At 41.5% G+C, this 17,777-nt stretch overlaps 1 protein-coding gene across 1 annotated transcript in view; it reads left to right on the forward strand.

The window, feature by feature from the left end:
• Positions 1–17,777, forward strand: part of TTN (titin) — a 379,890-nt gene that overhangs the window by 318,247 nt on the left and 43,866 nt on the right. Inside the window, exon 254 of the mRNA XM_078681496.1 lies at positions 364–17,472. Coding sequence (XP_078537622.1) covers positions 364–17,472 — 17,109 coding nt within the window. The remainder of the gene's footprint in view (positions 1–363; positions 17,473–17,777) is intronic.

Consider the following 17,777-nt stretch of genomic DNA (forward strand, 5'->3'; position numbering starts at 1 on the left):
TATAATGCTTGGGTCCGTGACCCAGAGGCAGAAAAGTGCCTACTAGATACAGGAAGCTACTTATGTTAGTTAGCCAGTTATGGCCAACCAACAGGGTTGAGAGCTGGCTGCACCTAGGCCCACATTCCAGAATATGTGACTTGGAAAAATTGCTGTGCAGATCCTGAGAGGCCATAAACTCAACAAGAGCATGCACTGGTAAACGCAGTGCTTTCAGGGTGCGGGCCTAAAACACTGTGTCATCTGCATATTGCAATGTGGGTATTAATCTGTCTCAATCTTATTTAATATTTATCTCACCAACTTTGGCAAGAAAACTGTATTACTGTGTAAAGTAACACTTCTCTTTTGTTCCAATTTCAGATCCACCAGGCCCACCCTCTAACCCAAGAGTGACAGACACAACAAAGACAACTGCTTCTTTGGCCTGGGGCAAGCCTCATTACGATGGTGGACTTGAAATCACTGGCTACATAGTTGAGCACCAAAAGGATGGAGAGGAAGAATGGATAAAAGATACGACTGGGTCGGCTTTACGAATCACCGAATTTGTTGTTGCTAATCTTCAACCAGGTGGAAAGTATCGCTTCAGAATTTGTGCAATTAACGCAGCAGGTGTTGGAGAGCCAGCTAAAATCATAGACTTCACAGAAATCAAAGATCGTGAAGAGAGTCCTGATTTCGAATTGGATGCTGAGCTGAGAAGAACACTGGTTGTTAGAGCTGGACTGAGTATACGTATATTTGTACCAATTAAAGGCCGCCCAGCACCTGAAGTCACATGGATGAAAGGTGACATTCCACTAAAGATCCGAGCTAACATTGAAAATACTGAATCCTTTTCACTTTTAATCATCACAGAGTGCAATAGATATGATGCTGGAAAATACACTATGAATCTTGAAAATGCAGCAGGAAAGAAATCTGGCTTTGTGAACGTAAAAGTTTTAGATTCACCCGGACCACCAATAAATCTTAAAGCCAGAGATGTAACTAAGGACAGTATTACACTTCAGTGGGATATGCCTCTTCTTGATGGTGGTTCAAGGATAACAAACTATATTGTTGAAAAACGTGAATCAACTCGTAAGGCCTATTCAACAATTACAACCAACTGCCAGAAATGTTCTCTTCGAATTCCAAATTTGGCAGAGGGCTGTGAATACTACTTCAGAGTTTTGGCTGAAAATGAATTTGGAATTGGTGAACCTGCTGAAACCGCTGATCCCATTAGGGCCTCTGAGGCACCATCTGCACCTGAAAGTCTCAACATAATGGATGTCACCAAGAACACTGTTAGCCTTGCTTGGCCCAAACCCTTGCATGATGGTGGCAGCAAGATTACAGGCTACGTGTTAGAAGCACAGAAAAAGGGGTCGGATCACTGGTCACACATTACAACCGTGAAAGCATTGGACTATGTGGTGAAAAATCTGAATGAAAATGAGGAATATGTTTTCCAAGTGATGGCAGTCAACAGCTCAGGGAGAAGTGATCCAAGAGAAAGCAGGCCAGTTCTTGTAAAAGAACAGCAGGCACTCCCAGAATTCGACCTTCGTGGTGTTTACCAAAAAATGGTCATTGCCAAAGCTGGTGACAACATCAAAGTTGATATCCCTGTACTTGGACGTCCAAAACCAACAGTCTCCTGGAAGAAAGAAGGCCAACTTCTTAAAGAAACACAGAGAGTAAATGTTGAACGTACAGCAACTTCAACCATATTGAACATTGGTGAATGCACAAGAAGTGACTCTGGGAAGTATACACTTGCAGCTAAAAATATCCTTGGAGAAGTTAGTGATGTTATTACTGTGCAAGTACATGATATCCCAGGGCCTCCTACTGGACCAATCAAATTTGATGAAATTTCATCTGACTTTATTATTCTTTCATGGGACCCACCAGAGAATGATGGTGGAGTGCCGATAAACAGTTATGTCGTTGAAATGAGGGAAACTAATACTACGACATGGGTTGAACTAGCTGCCACAGTGATACGCACAACCTTTAAGGCTACACGTCTGACTACAGGAGCTGAATATCAGTTCCGAGTTAAAGCGCAAAACAGGTATGGAACTGGCCCACCTATCAATTCAGAGAATGTAGTTGCTGCTTATCCATTCAAGGTTCCGGGTCCACCAGGCACTCCTCATGCTTCGATAGTTACAAAAGATTCCATCACTATTAATTGGCATGAACCTGTTACTGATGGTGGCAGTGTAATTTTGGGATATCACATTGAAAGAAAAGAACGAAACAGCATCATTTGGCAGGTTATAAGCAAGGCCCTTGTTGTAGGAAATGTATTCAAATCAACCGGACTTACTGATGGCATTGCATATGAATTCCGTGTCATTGCAGAAAATATGGCTGGAAAAAGTAAACCAAGCAAACCTTCAGAGCCTGTATTTGCTCTGGACCCAATAGATGCACCTGGCAAACCAGTAGCTCTCAACATTACCAGACATGCAGTCACACTTCAGTGGTCAAAACCAGAATATAATGGTGGATTTAAGATAACTGGGTACACAGTTGAAAGAAGAGACCTTCCTAATGGTCGCTGGCTTAAGGCTAATTTCAGCAACATACTGGAAACAGAGTTTACAGTAAGTGGCTTGACTGAAGATGCTGCATATGAATTCCGTGTAATTGCCAGGAACTCTGCTGGTGCTGTGAGTCACCCATCCGAGCCATCAGATGAAATAACATGCAGAGATGATATTGAAGAACCAAAGATCAGAGTGGATGCTAAATTTAAAGACGTTATAATTTTGAAAGCAGGTGATCTCTTCAGGCTAGATGCAGATGTTTCAGGTCGCCCTCTACCAACAATGGCTTGGACAAAAGAAGGAAAAGACATAGAAGAAACTGGAAAATTGGAAGTGAAAATCTTTGATTTCTCTACTGTTCTGATTAACAAAGATTCTGCAAGAAGAGATGGTGGGGCATATACACTGACTGCTTCTAATCCTGGCGGTGTTGCAAAGCATGTCTTCAACGTTAAAGTTCTAGACAGACCAGGTCCACCAGAGGGGCCTTTGGCAGTATCTGAAGTCACAACAGAAAAGTGTGTACTTTCTTGGCTACCACCATTAGATGATGGCGGTGCAAAGATTGACTATTATGTGATTGAAAAACGTGAAACCAGCAGATTGGCATGGACAAGTGTTGCAACAGATGTTCAAGTGCTAAAACACAAAGTCACCAAGCTACTGAAAGGCAATGAGTATGTATTCCGAGTCATGGCTGTCAACAAGTATGGTGTGGGTGAGGTTCTGGAATCAGAGCCTACACTTGCAGTAAATCCGTACGTCCCACCTGACCCACCAAAAACACCAGAAGTGACGAATATCTCTAAAGATTCAATGATTGTCTGCTGGGGACATCCAGATTCTGATGGTGGAAGTGAAATAATCAATTACATAGTAGAACGACGTGACAAAACAGGCCTTCGCTGGATAAAGTGTAACAAACGAGCAATCACCGACTTACGTTATAAAGTCTCTGGACTGACAGATGGTCATGAATATGAATTCAGAATAATGGCTGAAAATGCTGCTGGAATTAGTAAACCAAGCTCTTGTAGTCCCTTCTACAAAGCTTGTGACACCGTCTTTAAGCCTGGACCTCCTGGAAACCCTCGAGTACTGGATACCAGTAAATCATCGATAACAATAGCTTGGAATAAACCAGTATATGATGGTGGGTCAGAAATCACAGGTTACATGGTTGAAATAGCTCTCCCAGACGAAGATGAATGGAAAATTGTAACTCCACAAGCAGGACTGAAAGCCACATCATTTACTATTACTGGTCTCAAAGAGAACCAGGAGTACAAAATCCAGATATATGCCCTGAATTCTGAAGGTGTTGGTGAAGGTGCTCTTGTACCTGGCTCGCCAAAGGCTGAAGAAAGAATGTTGCCTCCTGAAATTGAGTTGGATGCAGAACTTCGTAAAGTTGTTAGCATTAGAGCTTGCTGCACTTTGAGATTATTTGTTCCAATTAAAGGAAGGCCCGCACCTGAAGTGAAATGGACAAGAGAAACTGGAGAACCATTAGAAAGAGCCTCTATTGAATCAACAAGCTCATACTCTCTGCTCGTTGTTGAAAATGTGAATCGATTCGACAGTGGAAAGTATATGCTCACAATAGAAAATAGCTCAGGAAGCAAATCAGCATTTGTGAATGTTAGAGTGCTTGATACTCCTGGAGCACCACAAGATTTGAAAATTAAAGAAATTACCAAAGCATCTGTTACTCTAACATGGGAGCCTCCACTCATAGATGGAGGGTCGAAAATAAAGAACTATATTGTTGAAAAACGTGAGTCTACCAGGAAAGCCTACTCAACAGTTGTTGCAAATTGTCACAAAACTAGCTGGAAAGTTGATCAATTGCAGGAAGGTTGCAACTATTACTTCCGAGTTCTGGCTGAAAACGAATATGGTGTGGGCCTCCCAGTTGAAACATCAGAGTCTGTGAAAGTTTCTGAAAAACCACTCCCTCCAGGCAAAATAACCTTGGTAGATGTAACAAGAAAAAGCGTTACTTTATCCTGGGAAAAACCGGAACATGATGGAGGCAGTAGAATTCTAGGCTATATTGTGGAGATGCAGAGTAAAGGAAGCGACAAATGGACTAACTGTGCCACCGTGAAGGTTACAGAAGCCACTATATCTGGACTAACTCAAGGTGAAGAATATATGTTCCGTGTTTCTGCTCAGAACGAGAAGGGAATTAGTGATCCTCGACAGTTAGGAGTACCAGTTATTGCAAAAGACCTTGTGATTGCACCCACATTTAAATTGCTATTTACCACATTCAGTGTGCTTGCAGGGGAAGACCTGAAGGTTGACGTACCATTCATAGCAAGACCAAAACCAACTGTTGTATGGCATAAAGACAATCTGCCACTAAAACAGACTACTAGAGTAAATGCAGAGAACACAGACAGTAATTCACTACTTACCATAAAGGAAGCCTCCAAAGAAGATGTAGGACAATATACTGTGAAACTTGTCAACACAGCAGGGGAAGCATCTGAAAATCTTAACATTGTTGTCCTTGACAAACCAGGTCCTCCTACAGGGCCTGTTAAGTTAGATGAAGTCACAGCTGATAGCATCACCATTTCCTGGGAACCACCACAATATGATGGAGGAAGCTCTATAAACAACTACATTGTTGAAAAAAGAGACACTTCAACAACAGTCTGGCAGGTTGTGTCAGCAACTGTTGCACGGACAACCATAAAAGCAACCAGACTCAAGACTGGATGTGAATATCAGTTTAGAATTTCAGCTGAGAACAGATATGGCAAAAGTGGATATCTTGCATCAGATTCTGTAATAGCCCAATATCCATATAAAGTCCCAGGTAATCCAGGAACACCTTTTGTATCACATGTCACAAAAGACAGCATGATTGTACAGTGGAATGAACCAGTCAATGATGGTGGTAGCAGAGTCATTGGCTACCATTTGGAGCGCAAGGAAAGAAACAGCATCCTTTGGGTTAAATTAAACAAGACACTCATTCAAGACACAAGGTTCAAAACAACTGGTCTTGAAGAGGGAATTGAATATGAATTCAAAGTTTATGCAGAGAATATCGTAGGCATTGGAAAGCCAAGCAAAGTGTCAGAATGTGTTGTGGCACGTGATCCATGTGATCCTCCAGGTCGCCCAGAAGCTATTCTTGTGACAAGAAATGCAGTAACAATCCAGTGGACAAAACCAGAATATGATGGGGGCAGCAAGATAACAGGCTACTTCGTTGAAAAGAAAGAGTTGCCAGAAGGCCGATGGATGAAAGCAAGTTTCACAAATGTAATTGAGACCCAATTTGCAGTAACAGGTTTAGTTGAAGACCAGAGATATGAGTTCCGAGTTATAGCAAGAAATGCTGCTGGTGTTTTTAGTGAACCATCAGAAAGCACAGGCCCTATAACAGCAAGGGATGAAGTAGATCCTCCTCGTATAAGCATGGATCCACAATACAAAGAAACAATTGTACTAAATGCTGGTGAATCATTCAAAATTGATGCTGATGTCTTTGGTAAACCTATACCTTCCATTCAGTGGCTGAAAGGTGATCAAGAGCTTGCAAATTCTGCCCGTTTAGAAATAAAGAGCACAAACTTCACCACATGTATCAGTGTGAAGGAAGCAATACGTGTGGACAGTGGCCAGTACACACTGCTGTTGAAAAATGTAGCAGGTGAAAAATCAGCAACTGTCAGCGTGAAGGTTCTTGATAGACCAGGACCACCTGAAGGGCCTATTGCTGTGACCGGAATAACAGCAGAAAAGTGCACCTTAGCTTGGAAACCCCCACTTCAAGATGGTGGAAGTGATATTTCACATTACATTGTTGAAAGAAGAGAAACTAGTCGTTTAGTATGGACTGTGGTAGACTCTAATGTACAAACACTAAGTTGCAAGGTTACCAAACTTTTGGAAGGAAATGAATACATCTTCCGCATAATGTCTGTTAACAAATATGGAGTGGGTGAGCCCCTTGAATCTGAACCAGTAGTTGCAAAGAATCCATTTGTTGTACCACTTCCTCCCAAGGCTCCTGAAGTCACAGCAGTTACTAAAGATTCCATGATTGTTGTGTGGGAAAGACCACAGTCTGATGGTGGCAGTGAAATAACTGGCTATGTTGTTGAAAAACGAGATAAAGAAGGTATCAGATGGACCAGATGCAACAAACGATTGGTCAGTGAATTACGTTTTAGAGTAACTGGGCTTATCGAATCTCATCATTATGAATTCAGAGTATCTGCTGAAAATGCTGCTGGCATGAGTGAACCTAGCCCATCCTCAATTTTCTATAAGGCATGTGACCCTATTTACAAACCAGGGCCTCCTAATAATCCTAGAGCTATTGATGTCACAAGATCATCAGTTTTTCTTTCATGGGGAAAACCGATCTATGATGGTGGGTCTGAAGTACAAGGATACATCGTTGAAAAATGTGATGTAAGTACAGATGAATGGTCAATGTGTACACCAGCAACTGGCATCAAAGAAACACGCATTGAAATTGAAAAGTTGGTAGAGAAACATGAATATAAATTCCGTGTTTGTGCTGTAAATAAGGCTGGTGTTGGAGACCATGCAGATGTCCCCGCTTCTATCATTGTTGAAGAGAAACTTGAAACGCCAGATCTTGATCTTGATCTAGAGTTAAGAAAAATTGTGAACGTGAGGGCTGGAGGTTCACTAAGATTGTTTATCCCTATTCGTGGACGTCCTGCACCTGAGGTGAAGTGGTCAAAGGCTGATGGGGAGATCAGAGATGCTGCTCAGATTGATGTTACTAGCAGTTTTACAACACTTGTACTTGACAATGTGAATCGGTTTGATTCAGGAAAATACAATCTAACTTTAGAAAACAGTAGTGGAACCAAGTCTGCCTTTATAAGTGTGAGGGTTCTGGACACACCAAGCTCACCAGTTAATCTTAAAGTGAAGGAGATCACTAAAGAATCAGTAACACTTACATGGGAGCCCCCAGTGTTGGATGGTGGATCAAAAATAAAGAACTATATTATTGAAAAAAGGGAAACCACAAGAAAAGCATATGCTGCAGTGGCAACAAACTGTCATAAAACCTCCTGGAAAATAGACCAGCTACAAGAGGGATGCAATTATTACTTTAGGGTGACTGCTGAGAATGAATATGGAATTGGTGTTCCTGCTGAAACATCTGACCCGGTTAAAGTATCTGAAGTTCCACAACCTCCAGGAAAAATAACTGTTGTTGATGTTACAAGGAACAGTGTGTCTCTATCCTGGGAGAAACCCGAACATGATGGTGGCAGCAAAATAATTCAATATATTGTAGAAATGCAAGCTAAAGGAAGTGATAAATGGTCAGAAAGTGTACGTGTCAAGGCACTTGAAGCAAACATTACTAACTTAGCACAAGGAGGAGAATATCTCTTTAGAGTAATAGCTGTAAATGAAAAAGGCAAAAGTGATCCAAGATCTCTTGCAGTACCAGTGGTCGCCAAAGACCTGGTAATTGAGCCAGACGTAAGACCTGTATTCAGTAGTTACAGTGTTCAAGTGGGACATGATTTGAAGGTGGAAATACCAGTTTCTGGACGACCCAAGCCAACAGTGACGTGGACAAAAGATGGTCAGGCTCTTAAACAAACCACAAGAGTTAATGTCACTGATTTGGCTAGCCTCACAGTATTAAACATTAAAGAAACTATGAAAGACGATTCTGGCATGTATGGAATAACAGTGGCTAATATTATAGGGCAAAAAGTTGCATCTATTGAAGTTATAACTCTGGACAAACCAGATCCACCAAGTGGCCCTGTAAAATTTGATGAAGTGAGTGCTGAAAGTATTACATTATCATGGAGCCCTCCAACATATACCGGTGGTTGCCAGATCACTAATTACATTGTTGAAAAGAGGGACACAACAACAACAGTATGGGAAACTGTTTCTGCAACAATTGCAAGAACTACTCTGAAAGTATCTAAACTAAAGACTGGAACAGAATATCAATTCAAAATATTTGCTGAAAACCGATATGGCCGCAGCTTTGCCTTGGAATCTGCAGCAATAGTAGCTCAGTATCCTTATAAGGAACCAGGCCCTCCTGGCACACCATCTGCCAAGTCTATTACCAAAGAAAGCATGATTATACAATGGCATGAGCCAATTATTGATGGTGGAAGCAAAGTTTTGGGCTACCATCTTGAAAGAAAAGAAAGAAACAGCATTATGTGGACGAAGATTAACAAAACCATTATTCAAGACACATGTTTTAAGACAAGTAACCTTGAAGAAGGCATTGAATATGAATTTAGAGTATATGCTGAAAATATTGTTGGCACTGGCAAAGCAAGCAAAGTTTCAGAGTGTTATGTAGCTCGTGATCCATGTGATCCTCCCGGGTGCCCAGAACCGTTGATCATAACACGAAATGCTGTTACTTTAGGGTGGGCCAAGCCTGAATATGATGGTGGAAGCATGATCACAGGTTACATAGTAGAGAAAAGAGATCTACCCGAGGGTCGCTGGATGAAAGCAAGCTTTACAAATGTAATTGAAACTCAGTTTACTGTTACAGGGCTGACAGAGGATGAGAAATATGATTTCAGAGTCATTGCTAGGAACGCAGCTGGTACATTTAGCAAGCCTTCCGATAGCACAGGTCCTATTACAGCAAAGGATGAAGTAGAGCCTCCAAGAGTTTCCATGGATCCAAATTACAAAGACACAATCATTGTCAATGCAGGAGAAATCTTTAAACTCGAAGCTGATGTTCGTGGAAAGCCTATTCCTAGCATACAGTGGTTTAAGGGAGATAGGGAAATTGAGGAATCTGCCAGATATGAGATAAAGAACACAGATTTTAGAGCTTTGATTGTTGTCAAGGATGCCATTAGAGTTGATGGTGGACAGTATATCCTACAGGTTTCCAATGTAGCAGGCACAAAGTCAGTTCCAATAAATGTGAAAGTTTTGGACAGACCAGGGCCACCAGAAGGAACAATTCAAGTTACTGGAATTACTTGTGATAAGTGTTCACTGGCATGGAATCCCCCTCAACATGATGGCGGTAGTGACATTTCCCATTACATAATTGAGAAGAGAGAAACAAGTCGCCTGGCTTGGACTGTTGTTTCACCTGATGCAGTCGCCACAATGCTGAAAGTAACAAAACTTTTGGAAGGCAATGAATACATTTTCCGTATAATGGCTGTCAACAAGTATGGTGTTGGGGAACCTTTGGAGTCTTCCCCAGTGCTGATGAAAAATCCATTTGTGCTTCCTGGTCCCCCTAAGGCATTAGAGGTAACCAACATTGCAAAAGACTCAATGACTGTCTGCTGGACTCGACCAGATAGCGATGGTGGAAGTGAAATTATTGGTTATATAGTTGAAAAGAGGGACAGAGCAGGAATTAGATGGACAAAATGTAACAAACGCAGAGTCACAGATTTGCGGTTTAGAGTCACAGGATTAACAGAAGACCACGAATATGAATTCCAAGTATCAGCAGAAAATGCAGCTGGAGTTGGAAAAGCAAGTCCACCTTCAATTTATTATAAAGCCTGTGATCCTATGTTTAAACCTGGGCCACCTACTAATCCTCATGTGGTTGACACTTCCAAAAATTCAATCGCCCTTGTGTGGGGCAAGCCTATTTATGATGGAGGTAACGACATCCAAGGCTACATTGTAGAAATATGTAAAGCAGAGGAAGAAGAGTGGATAATGTGCACTCCACAGACTGGATTACAAGTCAATCGATATGAAATTAAAAACCTAATTGAACATCAAGAATATCAAATTCGAATTTGTGCTATAAACAAAATTGGTGTGGGTGAAGCTGCTTCGGTTCTTGGAACAGTTAAACCAGAAGACAAACTTGAACCTCCTGAGTTAGATCTTGATTCAGAATTAAGAAAAGGAATACTAGTCAGAGCAGGTGGTAACGTAAAGATTCACATTCCATTTAAGGGTAGACCCGCACCTGAAATTAGCTGGTCTCGAGAGGAGGGCGAACTGTCTGATAAGTCACAGATAGAAAAAGGCCTCAACTACACCCAGTTGTCAATAGATAACTGTGACAGAAATGATGCAGGAAAATATGTTCTCAAGTTAGAAAACAGCAGTGGTTCAAAATCTGCTTTTGTGACAGTAAAGGTCCTTGACACACCAGGCCCACCACATAATTTGCTTGTGAAAGATATAAGGAAAGACTGTATCACATTGACATGGGAACCACCTTCCATAGATGGAGGAGCAAAGATAAAGAACTATGTAGTTGATAAGCGTGAATCAACCAGAAAAGCCTTTGCCAATGTTACTACCAAGTGCGGCAAAACAAGCTTCAAAGTTGAAAACCTGATAGAAGGTGCAATTTATTACTTCAGAGTAATGGCTGAAAACGAATTCGGCGTTGGAGTCCCAGTAGAAACATTAGATGCAGTGAAAGCTTCCGAGGTTCCATTACCACCAGGCAAAGTTACACTTACTGACGTTACCCAAAGAAGTGCATCGCTCATCTGGGAAAAACCTGAACATGACGGAGGAAGTAGACTTATAGGATACTTAGTCGAAATGCAGCCAAAAGGAACAGATAAATGGAACACTGTAACTGAAACAAAGACTTGTAGTGCTGTTGTCTCCGGCTTAAGCTCAGGTCAAGAATATCTGTTCCGGGTGATTGCATACAATGAAAAGGGAAAGAGTGACCCTAGGGCCCTGGCCATCCCTGTCATAGCTAAAGATCTTACCATTGAGCCAAGTTTCAAACTTATGTTCAATTCATACAATATACAGGCTGGTGAGGATCTTAAAGTAGAAATACCAGTTTTTGGAAGACCCAGACCAAAAATAACCTGGACAAAAGACGAGCAATCTCTGAAGCAAACAACCAGAGTCAATGTTGAAGATACACCAACAGCAACTATCTTACACATAAAAGAGAGCAGCAAGGATGATTTTGGCAAATATACAGTGACTGCAACAAACCCCGGTGGCTCTGTCACAGAGAATATTAGTATTATTGTGCTAGATAAACCTGGTCCACCACGAGGACCAGTTCGTTTTGATGAAGTTAGCTCAAACTATGTTATCTTCTCATGGGACGCACCAGAATATACTGGAGGGTGCCAAATAAATAACTACATAGTAGAAAAGCGTGATACTACCACCACATCCTGGCAAACTGTGTCTTCAACAGTTGCCAGAACAACAATCAAGGCAACAAAGCTGACGACTGGGTCTGAATACCAATTCAGAATCTTTGCTGAAAATAGATATGGAAAGAGTACTTCATTGGATTCTTCTGCAGTTATTGTTCAATATCCATATAAGGAACCTGGTCCCCCAGGTACTCCTTTTGTAACATCTCTGTCAAAAGATCACATGGTTGTGCAATGGAATGAGCCAGTGAACGATGGAGGAAGCAAGGTCCTTGGTTATCATGTAGAGCGCAAAGAGAAAAATAGCATTCTTTGGGCAAAACTAAACAAAACTCTCATTCAGGACACAAGACTGAAAACAAATGGGCTAGAAGAAGGCTTGGAGTATGAATTCAGAGTTTATGCTGAAAACATTGTTGGCATTGGTAAACCTAGCAAAGTGTCCGAGTGTTATGTGGCACGTGATCCCTGTGACCCTCCAGGATGCCCAGAAGCGATTGTTATAACAAGAAATTATGTGACACTGAAGTGGACAAAGCCTGAATATGATGGTGGTAGTAAAATAACTGGATATATTGTAGAAAAGAAAGAGCTCCCTGAAGGTCGCTGGATGAAAGCCAGCTTTACAAATGTACTGGAAACTGAATTTGTAGCAACAGGCCTTGTTGAGGATCAGAGATATGAATTCAGAGTAATTGCAAGAAATGCAGCTGGTAACTTTAGTGAGCCATCAGAAAGTACCGGCCCAATCACAGCCCGAGATGAGATTGATGCACCAAGAGCTTCACTTGATCCAAAATATAAAGATGTCATTGTCGTTAATGCAGGAGACACCTTTGTTCTAGAAGCTGACATCCACGGTAAACCCATCCCTGAAGTAACATGGTCAAAAGACGGAAAAGAACTTGAGGCAACAGCTGCAAGACACGAAATTAAATCCACCATCCAAAAAACAGCTCTTACAGTTAAAGATTGTATAAGGATTGATGGAGGACAATATATTCTTAACTTGAGCAATGTTGGAGGTACAAAATCTATACCGATAACAGTAAAGGTTCTTGACAGACCAGGTCCTCCAGAAGGCCCTTTGAAAGTGCAAGGAGTTACTGCAGAAAAATGCTACCTGTCATGGGGTCCACCATCTCAGGATGGCGGCGCTAACATTTCCCATTACATAATTGAGAAAAGGGAGACAAGCAGACTCTCCTGGACACAAGTTGATTCTGATGTTCAAGCTCTGAGTCACAAAGTAACCAAACTCCTTCCAGGTAATGAATATATATTCCGTGTGATGGCTGTGAACAAATTCGGAATTGGGGAACCAATAGAATCTGAGCCAGTTTTAGCATGTAATCCATTCAAACAACCATCTGCCCCTTCTGTACCGGAAGTTACAGCAATTACAAAAGACTCGATGATTGTCACTTGGGGACGACCCGAAGATAATGGTGGGGCTGAGATTGAGGGATACATACTTGAAAAACGTGACAAAGACGGCATAAGATGGACAAAGTGCAACAAGAAGAGACTGACAGATTTGAGATTCAGAGTAACTGGACTCACAGAAGGGCATTTCTATGAATTTAGAGTGGCTGCTGAAAATGCTGCAGGTGTAGGTGAACTAAGTGAGCCATCTGTTTTGTACCGTGCATGTGATGCTACATATCCACCAGGACCGCCAAGCAATGCAAAGGTAACTGACACTTCAAGATCATCCGTATCTCTTGCATGGAACAAGCCCATTTATGACGGTGGTGCCGAAGTAAAAGGATATCTTGTAGAATTTAAAGAAGCTTCATCCGACGACTGGATTGCCTGCACACCACCAACAGGACTTCAGGCAAAACAGTTTACTGCAACAAAACTTAAAGAAAATACTGAATACAACTTCCGCATATGCGCTATAAATGCAGAAGGAGTTGGAGAGCCTGCACTAATACCTGGCACAGTACTTGCAGCAGAAAAAGTAGAACCTCCCGAGATCGAACTTGATGCTGATCTAAGAAAAGTTGTCTCTGTTAGAGCTGGTGGCACTTTGCGCTTGTTTGTAACCACCAAAGGCAGACCCGAACCTGAAGTCAAATGGGAAAAAGCAGAAGGCAAGTTAAGTGAAAGATCCCAAATCGAAGTTACAAGTTCATATACTATGTTGGTCATTGATAATGTCAATAGATTTGACAGTGGCAAATACAATTTGACTTTAGAAAATAATAGTGGCTCAAAATCAGCATTTGTTAATGTGAGAATACTAGATTCACCAAGTGCTCCAGTGAACTTTATTGTTAAAGAAATAAGGAAGAACTCTGTTATATTATCTTGGGAACCCCCTCTTATTGATGGTGGGGCTAAAATTTCAAACTACATTGTTGAAAAACGTGAGTCGACAAGGAAGGCGTATGCTACAATTACAAACAATTGCACAAAGAATACATTCAAAGCTGAACAACTGCAAGAAGGAGGAATCTATTATTTCCGTGTCTTAGCTGCCAACGAATATGGTGTTGGTTTGCCAGCTGCAACAGCAGATCCAGTAAAAGTGTCGGAGGTACCCCTTCCTCCTGGAAGAGTAAGTCTTGTAGATGTCACACGTAACTCTGCTACCATCACTTGGGAAAAACCAGAAAGTGATGGTGGTAGTAAAATTACTGGGTACGTAGTGGAGATGCAGACTAAAGGCAGTGAAAAGTGGAGCACTTGCACCCAAGTGAAAGCACTTGAAGCAACAATATCAGGCCTTACAGTGGGAGAAGAATACACATTCAGAGTAGCTGCTGTTAATGAAAAAGGAAGAAGTGATCCAAGACAGCTTGGTGTGCCTGTGGTGGCAAAGGATATTGAAATTCAACCTTCTATTGAGCTCCTCTTCAATACATTCAGTGTCAAAGCTGGAGATACTCTCAAAATTGATGTGCCTATTCGAGGAAGGCCATTCCCAGCTGCAACCTGGAAGAAAGATGGGCAAGCATTGAAAGAAACCACTAGAGTCAATGTTGAAACATCAAAGACTTCAACACTTCTGTCTATTAAAGAGGCATCACGCGAAGATGTTGGAAAGTATGAATTATGTGTTTCAAACAGTGCTGGTTCAACAACAGCCTCTATTGGTGTGATAGTTCTTGACAGGCCAGGAGCTCCTGGACATATTCGTATAGATGATGTCAGTGCAGATAACATATCACTATCTTGGGATTCTCCAGAATACGATGGTGGCTGCCATATTAATAACTACATTGTTGAAAAGAGAGACACTACAACCACAACATGGGAATTAGTATCTGCTACAGTTGCAAGAACATCAATTAAGGTGGCACGCCTAACAACAGGTTCTGAATATCAATTCCGCATTTCTGCAGAAAACCGGTATGGTAAGAGCCACTATGCTGAATCTTCACCTGTCATTGCACAGTATCCATTTAAACCACCCGGTCCACCTGGAACGCCCCATGTTGTACATGCAACTAAAGCTTTCATGACGGTAAACTGGCAGATACCAGTTAATGATGGTGGAAGTCAAGTCATAGGTTATCACTTAGAACGAAAAGAAAGAAGTAGCATTCTTTGGACTAAGGTCAACAAAACTTTGTTAACAGACACTCAAATGAAGGTTGTCGGTCTGGAAGAAGGACTTCTGTATGAATATCGTGTCTATGCTGAAAACATAGCAGGCATTGGTAAATGTAGCAAATCATGCGAGCCTGTTGCTGCCAGAGATCCTTGTGACGCTCCTGGTCAACCTGAAGTAAGAAACATTACCAGAACGTCAGTCTCACTCTCTTGGGCCAAGCCAGAATATGATGGTGGAGCTAAAATCACAGGATATATCATTGAGCGCAAAGAACTGCCCGAAGGCCGTTGGCTGAAGTGTAATTTCACCAACATTCAAGAAACCTACTTTGACGTAACTGGACTAACAGAAGAGCAGCGGTATGAATTCCGTGTCATTGCAAAGAATGCAGCTGGATTGTTTAGTGAGCCTTCTGATTCAACAGGACCTATTACAGTAAAAGATGATGTTGATGCTCCAAGGATTATGATGGATGTCAAATTCAGGGATGTTGTTGTTGTGAAAGCTGGGGAGATCCTGAAAATCAATGCAGACATTGCAGGAAGACCATTGCCTGTAATTTCATGGACAAAGGATGGTAAGGAAATTGAAGAAAAGGCAAGAACAGAAATACAGTCAACAGATAACACAACACTTCTCATTGTTAAAGACTGCATTAGACGTGATAGTGGACAATACGTATTAACACTTCAGAATGTTGCAGGTACAAGATCGTTAGCTGTAAATTGCAAGGTTCTAGATAGACCAGGGCCATCGGCAGGACCATTGCAAGTAGCTGGTGTAACCTCTGAGAAGTGCACACTATCCTGGGGCCCTCCTCAAGAAAATGGTGGTGCAGAAATTGACTACTACATTGTAGAGAAAAGAGAAACAAGTCGACTTGCATGGACCCTCTGTGAGGGAGAACTTAGGACAACTTCCTGTAAAGTAACAAAACTACTTAATGGCAATGAATACATCTTCAGAGTCATGGGTGTTAACAAATATGGTGTTGGCGAGCCTTTGGAGAGTGAACCAGTAAAGGCCCAAAATCCATTCACAGTACCAAGTGCTCCTAAATCTATAGAGATCACCAGTGTTACAAAAGAGGCTATGACTCTCTGCTGGGCTAGGCCTGAAAGTGATGGAGGAAGTGAAATCGATGGCTATGTAATTGAAAGACGTGAAAAGACTAGTCTACGATGGATGCGTGTAAACAAAAAACCAGTCTATGACCTAAGAGTAAAATCTTCTGGTCTCCGAGAAGGATGTGAATATGAATATCGTGTCTATGCAGAAAATGCTGCAGGTCTCAGTCCCCCCAGTGACTGCTCACCATTGGTACGTGCTGAAGATCCAATATTCTTACCATCAGCTCCATCTAAACCAAAGATTGCAGATTCAACAAAGACAACTGTAACAATTGCATGGGCAAAACCATTGTTTGATGGAGGTTCTCCAGTCACTGCATATACAGTAGAATATAAGAAAGTGGAAGACACTGAATGGTTGACTGCAGTTGCAAATGTAAGAAGTACAGAGTACACTGTTATCGGATTAACATCGGGATCAGAATACGTCTTTAGAGTCAGATCAATTAACAAAGTTGGCCCTAGTGATCCTAGTGAAATTTCTGAACCACAAGTAGCAAAGGAAAGGGAAGAAGAGCCTGTATTTGACATTGACAGCGAAATGCGTAAAACATTAATTGTAAAAGCTGGTGGATCATTTACAATGGCTGTGCCTTTCCGAGGAAAACCAGTGCCCAATGTTCTATGGAGCAAACCAGACACTGACCTTCGTACAAGAGCAAGTATTGATTCATCAAGTTCTAAAACATCTCTGACCATAGAAAAGGCAACAAGAAATGATTCTGGCAAATACACCCTAACATTGCAAAATATTCTCAGCACTGCTTCATTGACACTAGTCGTAAAAGTTCTCGACTCTCCTGGTCCCACATCAAATATCACTGTGAAAGAGGTAACTAAAGAGTCTGTTTCTTTGTCTTGGGATGTTCCTGAAAATGATGGTGGCGCCCCTGTTAAGAACTATCATATTGAAAAACGAGAAGCTAGCAAGAAAGCCTGGGTTACCGTGACCAACAACTGTCATCGCCTCACCTACAAGATTGCCAATCTTCAAGAAGGTGCTGTTTACTACTTCAGAATCTCAGGAGAAAATGAATTTGGTGTAGGAGTACCATGTGAGACGAAAGAAGGTGTTAAGGTCACAGGTATGTGTACATATGTTGCAGACAGCATGTCATGTGTGTAATAGGAATGCCAACGTAATGGATGAGGCATCACCAGTAACATCACTTAAATTACAGCCATTACAGTTTGTTCATCGGAAATTCACCCCATTTGCATAACAGAAGCATGTTTTAAACAATCTATCAGTATGAAATGATTCAAATTACCATATCTTAACAATTAAAATAGGATTAGCCTAATGCATGCTTTAACGTAAAAGTATTTTTTTGCTCATAACTGTCTGTGCATTTCAGTTTTAACTACTGATGTGAACATACATTCTAGT

The sequence above is a fragment of the Lissotriton helveticus genome, chromosome 3_1, assembly GCF_964261635.1.
Source record: "Lissotriton helveticus chromosome 3_1, aLisHel1.1, whole genome shotgun sequence".
In the NCBI taxonomy this organism is placed as follows: Eukaryota; Metazoa; Chordata; class Amphibia; order Caudata; family Salamandridae; genus Lissotriton; species Lissotriton helveticus.